The sequence below is a fragment of the Sinocyclocheilus grahami genome, unplaced genomic scaffold, assembly GCF_001515645.1.
Source record: "Sinocyclocheilus grahami isolate Dianchi unplaced genomic scaffold, SAMN03320097.WGS_v1.1 scaffold1100.1, whole genome shotgun sequence".
Lineage (NCBI taxonomy): Eukaryota > Metazoa > Chordata > Actinopteri > Cypriniformes > Cyprinidae > Sinocyclocheilus > Sinocyclocheilus grahami.
Genome location: NW_015506279.1, coordinates 253950 through 270885, shown reverse-complemented (window position 1 = coordinate 270885; position 16936 = coordinate 253950). Strand labels below are relative to the sequence as shown.

The 16936-nt window shown below is 36.6% G+C and overlaps 1 protein-coding gene across 7 annotated transcripts in view; it reads left to right on the top strand.

Annotated features, from left to right (window-relative positions):
* Positions 1–16936, top strand: part of LOC107566790 (type I inositol 3,4-bisphosphate 4-phosphatase-like) — a 58656-nt gene that overhangs the window by 14315 nt on the left and 27405 nt on the right. For all 7 annotated transcript variants that reach the window (XR_001606551.1, XM_016252335.1, XM_016252331.1 and 4 more), the window contains exons 2-10: positions 7123–7309; positions 7420–7464; positions 7894–8012; positions 13418–13534; positions 13636–13715; positions 13830–13941; positions 14044–14134; positions 15845–15992; positions 16110–16240. Coding sequence is in view for 6 of the 7 variants with exons in the window: in XM_016252335.1 (XP_016107821.1) it covers positions 7225–7309; positions 7420–7464; positions 7894–8012; positions 13418–13534; positions 13636–13715; positions 13830–13941; positions 14044–14134; positions 15845–15992; positions 16110–16240 (928 nt within the window). In the remaining variant the exon portion in view is untranslated. The remainder of the gene's footprint in view (positions 1–7122; positions 7310–7419; positions 7465–7893; positions 8013–13417; positions 13535–13635; positions 13716–13829; positions 13942–14043; positions 14135–15844; positions 15993–16109; positions 16241–16936) is intronic.

The window sequence follows — 16936 nt, the reverse complement described above, 5'->3', positions numbered from 1 at the left end:
AGCAGGATTTGGCACCTGCCCACACTGCCAAAAGCACCAAAAGTTGGTTAAATGACCATGGTGTCGGTGTGCTTGACTGGCCAGCAAACTCACCAGACCACCCCATAGAGAATCTATGATCACCTCCATGCCACGCCAAATTGAGGCAGTAATTAAAGCAAAAGGAGCCCCTACCAAGTATTGAGTACATGTACAGTAAATGAACATACTTTCCAGAAGGCCAACAATTCACTAAATATGTTTTTTTATTGGTCTTATGAAGTATTCTAATTTGTTGAGATAGTGAATTGATGGGTTTTTGTTAAATGTGAGCCAAAATCATCACAATTAAAAGAACCAAAGACTTAAACTACTTCAGTCTGTGTGCATTGAATTTATTTAATACACGAGTTTCACAATTTAAATTGAATTACTGAAATAAATTAACTTTTCCACGACATTCTAATTTATTGAGAGGCACCTGTATTGTTATAATAAAATAAATTGTTATTTTATTATTAAAATAAATGTTATTTTATTATTATTATAATTAAAAATTATTGTAAAACGTATAACAAGAGGAGGAGCCTTCAGTTACAGCTGTTGTTCAATTCCAGCACGTGTTCTTAAAGGGAAAGCACTCTCTTTAGAGGGATTATACTCTTGAAGTTTACATTTGTGGCATAATCCATCCCTTTAAGTTAATGCTAAATGAATGCAATATAATATAAATCTTAAAATTGTAGAAGGCCACGATTAATTATCTAATAACCCTACCTGTAGTACCCTGTATTGGCAAAATAAGAATTGTGAATATCAGCCAATCAACGATATGGTGCCAATATGTGTATCCATATGTATACTCAATTACTAGGAATTTGCTTGTTTATGAAAAACTGGATAAGACTGGGTTGTTTTTGGGTTTGACAAATATCATAGTGGTATATTTGGTGAACTGGTCCATTGTTGAACATTTTAAATTGAAAGGATGGTTTGGAGTTAACAGCGCTTGAGAGAGGGTAAAAATGACAGTTTAACACTGTAGAAAGTTTTACCTGAGTGTGCGTGTGGGAGGAAGTGATGCAGCTGTAAATGAGAGGTGTGTGGGAAGAGGAAAGGAGACTGATGTGTTATAGAGATGATCAGTTCTGGATCGTGTTGAGCTTGGTTTGTTAACTCTCTCTCTATGTGGGAAGTTTAACTAGAGCTACAGAAGAACATCTGAGGGGGTTTCAGGCCATTCACCTGCTTAACTGCTTAATGACATTTATACTGTATGTTTGTATGAGAGAGCGAGAGAGAGAGAGAGAGAGAGAGAGAGAGAGAGTGAGTGTGTAAGAGGAGAAGGACAATGGGTTCGAGGTTTGGCAGTCAGACAGAAAGTGAAAACTGGGAAACTAGGTTTGTCCTTTTACGGTCTCCAGTCTCTGCTCTCCTCCTGACTCAGTGCCTGTGGAAAAAGAGTAATCTAAAACAAACACACTCCTTTTTCTTCACTCTTTCTGTTTCTTTCTCTGTCTCTCTCATGGATATTTGAAAAGAGTGGAGTTTGTTTTGGCCATGCTTATCTCTGAAGAAAAATAACTCTGAATTTTAAGCAGCAGGCTTAAAATGTAAGGTGCCTTTGGTGCCATACTTTAGAAGTGGGCTATTTAAAGCCAGAGTCTTCAGACAAGGACCCCTCAGTGGATTGTAAGGCAGAGCAGGGGACCCACTGTTGCATGTTGTATAAAACTTGAGTGTTATGTTTTAAACTTGGTCTATAAAGATTTGCATATTATAAGATATTGCTGTACAGTATATTCACACATTTTCTTATGATGCTTGCAAGGCAATTAAAATTATCAAAACTTGTATATTAACTTATAAACTTATATTTAGTGTAGTCTATAAATTATTATTATTGTACTGATTTGGAGCCACAGAGACATGGAGAAATTATACATGTGTACAATTATACACATCACACATGGCAGTTCATAGAAGGGATAGTTCATCCAACAAAGAAAATCATCATCATTTACTCACCGTTATGTCATTTAACTTAAAAAAAAAAATAAATAAAAAAAAAACATCCATTGAAACTCCATGCAACAAAAATTTCCAAGCTTCAAAAAGTTCATAAAACAATGTAAAACATTATCGGTTTAATGATGAACAGACCTTTGCTGGACCTTTTGAGCACTCTATTACTGTATTTGTTATGCTTCTTGTATGTGTTAATCAATGTTTATATGTATAAAAAAAAGTCTGTTTTATGATCTCCTTGTGAAACTTTTGAAGTGTCGTAGTTTAGTACAGTTAAGTGTCTCTCATCTGAGAAAAAAATAACTTCATTTGTGTGTCAAAATGAACAAAAGTATTATGAATTAGAAGCAGCATGAGGGTAAGTAAATGATGACAGTTTTTATTTTTGTGTGAATTATCCCTTTAATTAAAGGGGTCCTATGATGTTGCTAAAAATAACATTATTTGGTGTAATGAAATGTTTATGCGGTTTAAGGTTCAAAAAACACATTATTTTCCACATACTGTACATTATTGTTTCTCCTCTATTCCCCGCCTTTCTGAAACGCTCAGTTCATCGGTCTGAAAAGCGAGGTGTGCTCTGATTGGCCAGCTATCTAGTGCGTTGTGATTGGCCGAATACCTCAAGCGTGTGATGGAAATGTTATGCCCCTTACCATACTGTGATGGCGTGTCCCGGCCGGAACGACGAGACACAAACATTAAAACCCATTATAAACTAGGCATTTGTTGCATCCAGTGGGGACATAATTACGGACTTATGACTTATACTGTCTTTTTTTCGCATTGCCTTACATCGCGCCGCGTAAACATAAAACCATGTCTGCATTTGTGATCGGAGAAATGACAAACAACAAGTGCTACTCTACACTGCTCAAAACTCGCGTTTGAATCATCAGTGGCAAATCCTTAAAATGAAAACATACTTACAGTCTGTGAGTCAGAACAGCTGGCATTGTAGTCTACTCTACCAGGATCAGAAAACAGTCCTCCATAAAATGCGCTGCACACATCTGAATATTTGGGTTGGACTGTTCTGCGACAATGTTGTAAAAACAACTTAACCACTGATTTCTAGTTGTGTCCTCTTTTGGAAGGCCAAACAAAGTAGTTTCACACGGTGGGCTAGAGTGAGCGGAGGCTGGCAGGCCTGAATGAGCAGAGGCCGGCTTGATTGAGCGGCGGTAGGCGGGCTTGAGAATGGCTTCCTCAGCGACCAGCATGGATCAGCTCTAGGCATTACGAAGCGGATATTGTCCTCTTTTGGAAGGCCAAACAAAGTAGTTTCACTTTCACAACGAAACACACAGAACACAAACACACACGACATGGCGGCAGCAACAATACTACAGCGAGAATAAAAGTTACGCCTTCTTTCTTTGAGTGAATATTTGGGCGGAGTTATGCAAATCTTCCCACATCGTGACGTAGACATGTGGGGGTGTGTTAGAACGAGCTGTTTTAGGTAGGCATGGTTGACTCTTAACTTTTATAAAGAGTATCTCTTTGGATTTGAGACTTTAGTCTTTGCAATTTTACAGATCTTCTTTATGCACCAAGAGCTTGTAACACTTCAAAGAGAAAGGAAAAATTGAAATCGCATCATATGACCCCTTTAAAGCCTGCTGCTGTCACCTCAGGTGGATCAAAGAAAAAAGGAAATATCTCTGGCCATTTAAGGAGGGTTAGGGCAACCAACTGCATCTTATACCAAGTTCCTCTCTTTTGCACATGAAAAATGCTGTAACCAGCAAGAGAGAAGTGAAAAGTGTTTTCACGTCAATTCTCCTTGCCCTCTGCAGGAAACCCAACACACTAAAAGGAGACAACTGCTAGTGCTTGTTGAAGCATTTCTTGCTTTGAAATGACATTGGACTCCTACAGTATTTCATACTTGGAGTCTGTTAGAATTTGTGTGCCGTTTTCAGTTGGACACATGAAGAAAAAGTGTGTCAGGTAGTCTGTAGGGATTATCTGAAAAAGCTCTCCCTGTCTTGCTGTTCCAGTTCATGTGACTCATAAATCTGGTGGGGTCTCCAGGACCTATATATGGCACTCAATATTGGTGTTAATGTCTCTTTCTGATCCACCGAGATTGAGAACAAGAAGTTCTCCCACTTCTCGGACACTTAATACATAATTATGCTTTTTACTAGGGATTCAGTTAAATGTTTTTGTAGTAAAATGTCACCAAAATGCCATTTTTAGTTTTCGTCCAAAAAAGGAAAAAAGGCCTAAGATTTTGGCCAAAATTTGACCAGAAACTATTATTTTATAATCCAGTACATGGAAAATCTATGTGCCACCTTGTTTGTGTGGTAAAAAATCCAAATAGACAAGGAAATTTACTAAGTCTAAGGAAGCATATATACAAGTTTCAAGCCCAATTGCAGTTTATATTTGTGTTTTACAGTTGTGCATGCAAGTCATCATGCCCAAAAGTGATTGCTATCTTGGTTTTAGAGCATTAATAAAAAATGTTTTGCATAGAGGCTATTAAACACAAAATCGCATTAAATACATGAGAAGAGGAATTGTCTCTAATGTGAAACACTACTGTTTCTAAACAACCTGCCACTGTTCCTGAAGAAAGGTCTATTGTCCATTGTTGGCTATCCTTAATAAACTACAGAAGGAGCTTATTTTAGTTAAAAGTCAGTTTTTGCATCAGTAAAGTTTAAATATAATTTGAAAATGCCAGAGTTATTATTGTTGTATTGCCAGGGAACAAAGAAACAATAGAACAAGTATGATATAATTTTATTATTGTTATCAATAATAATAATAATGAGAATAATTATTAATCATTATTAATCTATTTGGTCGCAGTCTGGAGCCCTGGAATTTGTTCCAAACAAAATAGAAATATTCATCTTAAGCTAAATGCAGGATTTTTAGTCAAGAATTTTCGATTTTGATGCATCACTACTTTAAGTTGTTTTTCTCATGGCTTTGCAGAAGCTGCAGAGCTGGGTCATTGAGGTTGTGTCAATAGCAAGTAAAAGTTTGCAGCCCGCACTTGCTTTAGTAATCTCCCACAGCAGTTCCGTTTTTTTTTTCTTTTCATTTTAGCAGCAATGAAAGAACAATCACACAGAGAGTGGCAATACCGTAAAACCTCATCTCCATGGAGACAACCAGCTGAGCAGAATTTAGGGCATTTTTTTGTCATATTTCTGTCAGTTGTCTAAATAAAATTCTTGATGTTTAACAAAAGATGATTTGTAAAGACAAATATCTATTACCTGCATTTTTCTCACAGGAAGTATAGTGAGAAGATGAATCGAAGAGGGCACTCTCTCCTCCTCACTGTTCTCATGTGTAAAAGGCATGGACACATGCTTGCTCAACATGCAGTAAACAAGCTGCCACAACATACTGCATCCAAACACACATGCACACCCTCACCATTCACATACTGTCCCATTATCACTGCTGCTTTTACAGTCTATGGTTTGTGTGAGAATACATACTATGGGATCTAGAAGTTCATTTTTTCTAATATGTGTGCATTTTTCAATATAAATTGTGGTTAAAGCATTTTGACAGGGAAGTGTTTGAGTACTTGAGTATCAGAATTTCTTAATTTCTTAAATTTAATATTTGGAATGTTTCCCTTTTGCTTTATACTAAAACTTTATTTATTTACATAAAATAAATCCCAGTGTAGTCTTAGACCTTTGGACCACATTATGTGAATTTCTAAACAGGGCATTTGTTGAGATTTGATGCATCTGTGTGTGTTGGATTTAACATCAGCTCCTCTTGTTCATGTTTGACTCATAGTGTGATGTGGGCAGGCGAGGTTCTGTTCATCAACCATGTCTATTAACATTATGAAGTTATCTATATGCCTACTAGAGGCACAGATGATTCATAGAAGGTCTTTTAAATGCTTGAAAAATCTAGATGGATAAACAGATGTACAGTAGAGGGACTCCCTTTATCACATATGGGCATACTGTCCTATACCATCTCATAGTTTTTCTCAGAGATTTAGTCTTCTACTAAATATTTATCTTAAGTTTCCAGTCCTTTCTTTCTGATGTTGTAGTTTTAAAGGTGAAATCTGGCGTTTTTCATGTCCCGGGTGCGTCTACCAACCCAGAAAACATGAAAATTCCAGCCCAGTAATTTTTTTGCAACAATTTTTTTGGGGTAAGCCTTTCTCTGCAAGCTTGTAAAAAATTGAGCCGCTCAGAGCCTCAGAGGAGACAAGTGCGTATTTGTCAGTTTAAGCGCAATAAGACATGAAAGAGAACTTAGTTTTGTGTTTACATGCCATGTAACAGCTGCTTTTTGTGTGCGTGCTTCGGATGAGTGCACTCAGAAAACAGTATACCAGAAGTTTCATTTGGTTTAAAACGCATGATTTCAGCACGATAGACATGATAATCAAAACCAAACATGTTTTTTTTGGTAGAATATCTGAGGAACGAGCTGTAAAGGCACTGCCCTATTCTGGAAAAGGGGGCAGGGAGCAGCAGCTCATTTGCATTTAAAGATGCATGTACAAAAAGAGTGTTTTTCAATTTCTGCTTGCTCTCAAAATAGGCTTTTTCAAAATGATATAATAAATTATCTGTAAGGTATTTTGAGCTGAAACTTCAGACACATTCTGGGGACACCTGAGACATATATTACATTTAGTAAAAAGGGGCATAATAGGCCTCCTTTAAAGGTATTTACATTTTGCATATTCAAAAAAAGATCAAATTAATGATCAAATATTCATAAAAGAGGATTGGAGGAGGTATATTGGACAGGCTTCTTCAGAGCAATGCCATCTGGTCCACTGGTTTCATCCATTCTGAATGGATCTGCAATGAGATGTATATGCACAGTTTAATTTATTTCTTGTACTTAACTAGTTGAAATATTCTATATTAGCAATATCCTTTGCTCTGCTTCTGGGGTTGATAAGGGGTTGTTCCCCACAATAATTGTTTCTATTTCAATTCTGGAAGCTGTGATTGTACTCTAGAACCCTCCAGTGGTGCCTGTAGGAAACGTGGTCTTATGAAGTTCAGTTGCTTGTCAAACACTACTTCAATGTTCCTGTGTTTCCACCAATTCTGAAAAAAAAAATTATATATATTTCTCTCTCTCTCTCAGATAACAGAGGAGGAAACGGCCACACGGGAGTGTGTCTGGCTCTGTGTGGGTTTCCACCACTCCTGTTATTTGAACTTCAACACACACAAACATCCTGCCAAAATGTCACGGAGGGAACGTCCGTGGTCGGTGTACAGGTCGAACACTTTTGAGCTTTCCTCAGAGATGCTTGGACTAGCATTGGAAGGTATACAATAGTGCTAGTGAACTTGTTTGAAATTCTCTTGTATTACATTTTTACTTTGCATTATATCAGGTCAGAATTATATAAGGTCTTTCTCTTTCTCCTCTTTGTAGGAAACAGTCAAGATCCAGATGAGCCAGTACTGGAGTTCAGTCTTGGTCAGTCTTGGTTTTGATCCAACCATCACATACTCAAATTTTAAATTAAAGTGGCACCAGAAATGATCTATTCTCCACTAGCAGCCAAGACTGCTGGGAATATAATGGTTCAGCTGGCTATCAGATCTGATCTTTAGACTGTAAATGACACTGAACAGTAGTATAAATATTTCTGTGAGTTCTCTGTGTCCTACTGTATGCTTACGTGGAGTTAACCGCTAAAGCAGCTGCATTTGGATTAAGTGACTGCCTCTATCTCTCATAAGCTGTAAATAAAGTGGTTCAACTGTGGAGGTCTGATTATATCTCTGAGTGCCGGCAGGTTTTAGCAAATAACACGAGGTACACTGTAGCTCATTCATATATACAATGCTTCTTGTGGAAAATCTTAACTCTGTCTTGACCCTGAATGTGAATGTGATTGTATAGTCTGTAGTGAGCTGACCACACCGTCTTTGGACCGAAAACCCAACAGTTTTGTTGCTGTGAGCTGTACCACACCTCCTCAGGCTTTCTGGACCAAACATGCACAGACAGAGATCATTGAGGTGAGCAATGTAATTTGATTCATTGGGGCGTATTTCTGTTATAGTACTCTTTGCTAATGCTATAAATTATACAGGTAACCTTTTAATAAGTTCATGAACACTTATATGAATGTATTATTTGTTGAAAAACATACTTAGCGTAATCCTGTGGAATATCAATAACATTTTTAATAACGGTCTTTATAAGCGGTCAACAGATGCTGATTAAACTTATATAATACTTTTTCATATGCGTTTACTTTGATTAACAGTACTGTCTAATAATTTATTAGACAGAACTGTTAAACAGAGACTGTAAACCTATGATGACTGGGAGAATAGGAGCTCTGTACACTGGCATTCTAGGGCTCTATGATTTCAGTGATGCGGAAAACCGAAAACCAACCAAAAACCGATTTTGGAAAACCAAATCGTGGAATCTATTCAAAAAAATTGAATTTACTGTATAACGTGGAATGTTATGGAATTTGCCAAATTTTGGATGAATAAATGAAAAGTAGGTCAGTACTCTTAAATCAATATGGACTTGTGTCTGTGAATATTAAGCCGCAAAAATACTATTTAAATATGAATATGAATGTGAAGTGAATGAATGGGTGCAGACAGGCTGTTTCGTTTACTACACACATACTGAAGCGCACGTGACGCTCGCGGTGATTTCATTCTCTGCCGCCTCAATATAAGAGAACATGAACATATAACTATAATCTCTAGAACTGTTCTGGGAGTCACTTCATGAGCATTTTACCATTTCTTTTGAGAAAACTGTCATCAAATCAAATACAATAAGAAACTTAAGGTCTTCACAGCAACCTATCAAAATAAAAGTTTGGTTTAACGTGAAGAAACTGTGACAGAAATATATTACTTAATGTAATGATACTACTACTAATAATAATACAATTATTACTATTTGTTAATATTTACCAGAAAAATGTAAATACACAACACAGTATTTCTTAAAACGCCCATAGTAATAATAAATAAATATTTCTATAAAATCAATGAATTAGAGGTGCTTTTGATTATTAAAATGTAATGAAACCATTAAAATGGAATCCAGAAAATTAATGGAAAATACTGAATTTGGTCAAATTAAAACTGAATTTTAAAAACGTATTTCATAGGGCTTTAAAAAAGTAATTTTTGTTAAACTTAATAAATTGCTGTTAAATTGTGAACGTTTCATGATTTCAATTAATTAGATGCGTTTTGATCATTTTTATTTATTATTTAAAGGGGTCCTATTAAGCTTTTTCACTTTTTCAACTTTAGTTAGTCTGTAATGTTGCTGTTTGAGCATAAAAAAGATCTGCAAAGTTACAAAGCTCAAAGTCCACTTCAAAAGAAGATATTTTATTTAAAGGGGTCATATGATGCGATTTCAATTTTGTTATGTTACAAGCTCTTGGTGCATAAAGAATATCTGTAAAGTTGCTTAAAGTCTCAAATCCAAAGAGATATTCTTTATAAAAGTTAAGAGTAAACCACGCCTACCTAAAACGGCTCGTTCTAACACGCCCCCAACATGTCTACGTCACGATGTGGGAAGATTTGCATAACACCGCCTAAATGTTCACGCAAAGAAAGATGGCATAACTTTTATTCTCGCTGTAGTATTGTTGTTGCCGCCATGTCGTGAAGGTGCTGTGTGTTTGTGTGTTTCGTTGTGAAATCGAAACTACTTTGTTTGGCCTTCCAAAAGAGGACGATATCCGCTTCGTCATGCCTGGAGCTGATCCTGCTGGTCGCTGAGTAAATACATCAACTTCGCGCTGTGGTTCGCCGGATTGGATTTCCCCGTGGACGAAGCGGAGTCATCACATATTGGTTGCCGCAAACCCGCCCGCCCGCCGCGCCGTTCTCAAGCCCACCGGCCTAAGCTCATTCTAGCCGGCCATCGCTAACTCTAGCCACCGGCCTCCGCTCACTCTAGGCTGCCGTGTGTGACGCTGTGTTTCGTTGTGAAAGTGAAACTACTTTGTTTGGACTTCCAGAAGAGGAGACGACTAGAAATCAGTGGTTCAGTTGTATTTACAACACTATTCCAGAACAGTTCAACCCAAATATTCAGATGTGTGCAGCACATTTTATGGAGGACTGTTTCCTGATCCTGATAGAGTAGACTACAATGCCAACTGTTCTGACTCACAGACTGTAAGTACGTTTTTTATATTTAAAAAATTTGCCACTTGTACAACACTATTCCAGAACAGTTCAACCCAAATATTCAGATGTGTGCAGCACATTTTATGGAGGACTGTTTCCTGATCCTGATAGAGTAGACTACAATGCCAACTGTTCTGACTCACAGACTGTCAGTACGTTTTTTTATATTTAAAGAATTTGCCACTGACGATTCAAACTCGAGTTTTGAGCAGTGTAGAGTAGCGTTTGTAGTTTGTCATTTCTCCGATCACAAATGCAGACATGGTTTTATGTTTACGCAGCACGATGCAATGCAACGCGTAAAAAGACAGTATAAGTCATTATAATCCAGAATTATGTCCCCACTGGATGCAACGAATGACTCGTTTATAATGGGATTTCATGTTTTTGAATCGTCGCTCCAGCCGGACAGGGCATCATCACAATATGGTAAGGGGTATAACATTTCCGTCACATGCTTGAGGTATTCGGCCAATCACAACGCACTAGATAGCTGGCCAATCAGAGCACACCTCGCTTTTCAGACCCAATGAGCTTTGTAAAAATCTATGCGTTTCAGAAAGGCGGGGCATAGAGGAGAAACAATAATGTACAGTATGTGGAAAATAATGTGTGTCTTTTTAGGAACATCATATGACCCCTTTAACAGAAATCACTTTTCAAAAACTACAACGAACGACTCGTTTAGACTACAATGCATAATTTCCGGGATCTGTGATATCACAAATATCGACGAATGGGATGAGACCTGGTTGAGCTGCACTAGAGAAGTCAACGAGTGTTATCACTATGTCGGAGACACGCTAGCTTTCCCAAGGCAGACGAACTTCGAGTGGTTACAATCATCCGGGTCTAAATTGTGCGCAAATTGATTTGATGTTGATGCAATATTTACACTGAAGCTCGCAGGCGGCTATGGTAAGGGGCATGACATTTCCTGACCAGGCGCCAAGTGGTGCCAATCACAACACACACTGGCCCAGCTAACCAATCACAGCACATTTCGTATTTCAGAAGGCAGGCCTTCATTTGATACTGGAACTATTCGAGCCGTTCATGCCAGACTGGGGAGAGAGGTGTTGTAATAATGTAAAATATGTGAAAAATAATGTGTTTTTCGAACAACCTAGTATGAGAGCCTTTTCTAGTACACCCCCAAAACAAAATCAAGACTTTGTAAAAGAGCATAATAGGACCCCTTTAACCATTAAAGCAGAGTATAGAAAAATTTAAATGGGAAAAAAATTAATCCAGAGAAATATAAATGGAATTTTGGAATTTGGAAAAAAAATAAAACAGAATTTGGGAAAAAATAAAACTAGCATTCTCAGTGCTGTCAAAATAAAAGTCCCATTTCTGACACATCAGCCAAACAGAAAAGCTTCTCAGCCAATTCAGATTAATTAAAATGTTCAAATATTGGTGGATTATTAGTCATATGTTCGTGAATCGCAATACACTTGTTGTAAAGTATGTTATGAGGACAATTCAAATGAAAGACATGTTTTTTTTCTTATATTATGGTACTCTGTCTAATGTTAATTTTGGGTTACAAACTCCGGTAAAACATGATTTCTTTTGCCATGGGCTGTAGAAGAAACGTTATCAAGATTGTTCAAATGAAGGACACAATTAATCACAAAATCTATTCTTTTTGTCCAGCCCTAGTGTTTAGTGTTGACCAGGCCCGTAACCAGCTATGAGGCCACCGAGGTCCGGACCTCTGTAAAATTTTCATGTTCAAAAATATAATTTGTTCTTTGAATGACTAATTAGCTGTTAAACTCCTCATATGAATGCCTGCATGACATGTATAATTCAGTTTAGACCGCTTGCAAGAATGTTTAGCGTCCCTGTTATGAAAATGATCGCTGCGAGACGCTGGCGGAGTGAACAAGGCTTGAGAGAGTTGTGAGTGAAGATGCGGGTGCAGCCTCCGTGTTGCCAGATCCAACTATTATAAGGGTTTTTGGACTTGTCTTTTCCACTTAGTTTAACACTTTAGAAAATTAATAAAGTAAGAAGTTGCAGTTTAGAGTCAGCGATATCTTTATCTTATTTGCAAAAGATTGGAAATAATTTCGGTTTATTTTTAGTTTCTTTGTTTATTTTTAGTATTAATATCTGGCAACACTGCATCGCCGGTACTTAAACTAAAAGCAGACAAAAAAGCCCATGGACAGGTTTTTGCTGACAGGATACGACATTCAGTAAGGGAAACGCAAAAATTATCATGATATTATCTGTCATAAACGTTATCAACGCTGTCAAAAGCAGTAGCATTTAACACTAGTACACGCAGATCTGTAGAACAAGTAGGTTACAGAATTCAATGAAATACGCAAAAACCATGAAGAAGTCTATGCCATGCAGGGCTGCTGCTGGTCAAATGGGTGCCCTAAGCATGATTGTATTGTTGTGCCCCCTCCTGCAAATATTATGGAAGTAAAAAAAAAAAAACTACTCTAGGGGTGAAAATAGAACTTTAATAAAATATAAGAGTAAATAAATTGTATTATTTACAAATTACAAATCTAGACAGTTACCTATAGCTATCATTTTATTAATGCAGTTGTCTGATTGATTTTATAGTCTCATGCATTCAGAAATCTGGGATGTGCCCCCCCCCCCCAGGAGTTGGTGCCCTACGCAAACTGCGTACTCTGCATATAGGGAACAGCGGTATTGCCATGTCATTCAGTATAGTTAAATTTTCACAAATTATGCTATAAACTTTCTTAAGAGCACTAGACAAAGTTATTGTAGTTATGTATTGTTGCAATAAACAACTGATAAAAGTCCCCGCTCCCCCCGGACCTCACTAATTTTCTAACCCTGGGTACGGCCATGGTGTTGACCACTTGTGATCAGGTTTTTTCTGTTTCCAAAAACGGGGATGTGCCCCCCCCCCCCCCAGGAGTTGGTGCCCTACGCAAACTGCGTACTCTGCATATAGGGAACAGCGGTATTGCCATGTCATTCAGTATAGTTAAATTTTCACAAATTATGCTATAAACTTTCTTAAGAGCACTAGACAAAGTTATTGTAGTTATGTATTGTTGCAATAAACAACTGATAAAAGTCCCCGCTCCCCCCGGACCTCACTAATTTTCTAACCCTGGGTACGGCCATGGTGTTGACCACTTGTGATCAGGTTTTTTCTGTCATTTATGGAACAATGTGGACTGATGTGGATGACTAATCGAAAAACAAATGGTTTGACCTCTGTTTTGCAGGGTACAAGTAATCCCATGTTCCTTAGCAGTGTGGCTTTCTTCCAAGACTCCCACATTAACCAGCACACACAGGTCAAGCTCTCTGTGTACGATGTAAAAGATCGCTCACAAGGAACGGTGAGATACACACCACGCACAACAAATGAGAAGAACAGCTCTGAATCTGCTATTTTGTCTTTATCTTTTAGTTCTTTTATTTTATTTTTCTCACTTTTTAGATGTACCTTCTTGGCTCAGCGATGTTTCCAGTGAAGGATCTTCTGCTAGAAAAGAACCATAGACTAAACTTACCTCTCAGGTGATCCACCAGTCTTGACAGCTCCTAGATGGGTGTCTAGAAGTGGTTTATGCTGAAAAGGTTGCAGTCTTATGCAGTTTGAGCATATTGACATCTGTTATTCCTTTTCCTCAGGTCAGCAGAAAACAAGCATGTGGGTAGTATTACAGTCATTGCCTGGCAGCTAGAGGAGAAGAGAGATCAGCATACACCAATCAAACAACTACAAGACACCATCAATGGCAGGGTGAGCCTACCTATGCCCCAGTGACCCAACTAACGGCATGTTTGTTCACTACTTTTTACTCATTCTGACATGTTTTTGTTCTACCGTGTGCCATTGCTGCAGACTGTCCTCTCCGTGGATGAGAGTCTGACAGAATCTGTGGGTGTCCGAGCGAAATACGCCTCTCTGTGGAAAGACTCTTTTCTTCGATCTGGTAAGAATGTCAGCCTCTAGAAGAATGGCTTATTTTTCACACCCTAAGACTTATTCATTGTGATGGAAATGTAGTGTATGGCCAAATGTGTGTGGCATGGAACCGTTTCATTGATTTCATGCTCTAAACACGTAATTTTGGTTTCAGTTAGGACCCCATGCTTCACAGGGAGTATTGAGGAACATTATGTGCTCTTTGCATTGGAAAAACATCTGTTTGTTCAGTGGACATTGGGTTTTCAATCACTATATTTTTGTACTGCCTGAAAACACCTACTCTATATGATGATTGGATGAGTTCTCAAATGGCTGGAACTCCGCAGCAAATGGCTAAAATTTGAAATTTAGGCACAATTTGACACCACAGTTAAAAATATATAAATGTATTTGCGTTACATAACAAAATGTTAAAACAAGTGGCATTTTCAAAATGTATAGTACACTTTTTTTTTAATCAAAACATTTGGCAAGATTATTATTATTTAAATTTTTTGTAAAAACAGATATACTATAAAATATGAAAATAAAAATAACTGTTTTCTATTTTAATAAATTTAAATGTTTTATTTATTCCTTTGATGGCAAATCTGAATTACTCCAGTCTTTAAAATTACATGATCTTTCAGAAATCATTTTAATATGCTGATTTACTGCTCAGGGAACATTTATTGTTAAATATAATGTTCAAATATAAATAAAATGTTTAAAACTGCAAAAATAAATTTAGAAACATACATGCATGCTTACTTTTTTGTAATTTTGTACCATTGTTAAAATCTTAACTGTCACTTTTGACCAATTGAATGTATACTTGAGTAAAAGTATTTCTAAATGTATTTGCGTTACATAACAAAATGTTAAAACAAGTGGCATTTTCAAAATGTATAGTACACTTTTTTTTAATCAAAACATTTGGCAAGATTATTATTATTTAAATTTTTTGTAAAAACAGATATACTATAAAATATGAAAATAAAAATAACTGTTTTCTATTTTAATAAATTTAAATGTTTTATTTATTCCTTTGATGGCAAATCTGAATTACTCCAGTCTTTAAAATTACATGATCTTTCAGAAATCATTTTAATATGCTGATTTACTGCTCAGGGAACATTTATTGTTAAATATAATGTTCAAATATAAATAAAATGTTTAAAACTGCAAAAAAAAAATTTAGAAACATACATGCATGCTTACTTTTTTGTAATTTTGTACCATTGTTAAAATCTTAACTGTCACTTTTGACCAATTGAATGTATACTTGAGTAAAAGTATTTAAAAAAAAAAAAAAATTGCATATGTTGTGAGTAACAGCTGTCCAGAAAGTGCTCAGAAATACAAATACCGTTAAAAGTCTGTTTTGACTCATAAGCCATTTTATTTTTTTGTGTATTAAAAAAAAAGAAAGAAAGCAAATTAGATTTAAATCTACATTTAATATACACCTTTTTTGTAGTAGTTTGAGCTTAATGTCTCCTTGGAAAATATTGACAGAAACATGGCTGGTACTAAGAATAACTAATGATAATTATGTTTTATTGCTGTAATAGTGCTTTTCCCAAGCTCATTGGCACTTAGTTCCATTTTTATTTACAGAAGTGAAATTCAGGACCTGGTCATAATATCATAAATGCACGCAAATACAGTTTTAATGCTTCAGCCTGGCACAATTGATTTCTCTTTATGGTTTAATTCTATTTCTGTGTCTCAGTGTTTGGTGGCACCATGTCACGTATGTACCGTTTTCCAACCACTGACGGGAATCATTTACGGATCCTGGAACAGATGGCTGAGAGCGTCCTGTCACTTAACATCCCACGACAGTTTGTCAAACTCTTACTGGAAGAGGATTCCTCAAGGTGTTTATCATAATCTCAGACATATACACAGTTGCATGCAGTGCACACTATGACCATTTTAGTGGCATGAATATATACAGAGAGTGTTCCTTTACATGATTGTGTTGATGTTCGTAGAGTATCTGAGCTGGAGGAGTTAGGAGAGTTATCACCGTGTTGGGAGAATCTCAGACGGCAAATTGTGACGCAGTACCAGAGCATCCTTCAGACCTATCAGGATACACACACAGACCTGCAGGACTACAAAGGTCAGTCTGCATTTGGAGGTTGCAAGAGGTGTTACACACTTCATTTCAGAACTTTCAGTACTTCTTGTACTTGTGTAAGATGTGCAAAAAGAGCACATGATCATAGAGTAGGGTCCAAATATGTGAGGTAACACTGATAGTGTTGGATTCAAAATATAATTAAACATTTGGAAATAAGCTAGCATTTGAACATTTAAAAAAATGACAGAAAATGAAGAAAAGTTTCTTTGCTATTTCTAGGTCACTAATCAAATAATTCTTAAATTAGAACATGAAATTGGTCATCAGGACTTATGCTTGTGGAATTCATGAAGGCCATGCCAGCTAAAATGCATGAAGTCATTGTATTTACATGCATACATTTATACAATTATTGAAATCACTTACGTGAGGCAAAAAAACTGAGCAAAAAGTTGCAATTTGGTGCAGTTGCTGATATTAATATGGCCAAAAAATAAGAAGAAATTCTGATAGCTTGTAAATCAATGTACTATACTATCAGTATAGCAAATTACTTATATCAAATGCATATAAATATAATTCTCACTATTTGTCCCAATTAAATGTGTTAGTAAGATAATACTTAAATGTTCGGTTTTTAATGAGCTCTGTAGTATTCATTGTGGGGCCAAAACATATAATGCAATGCATTACATTGAAACAGCCTGATGTATCATATTTGTTACACGCATTTTT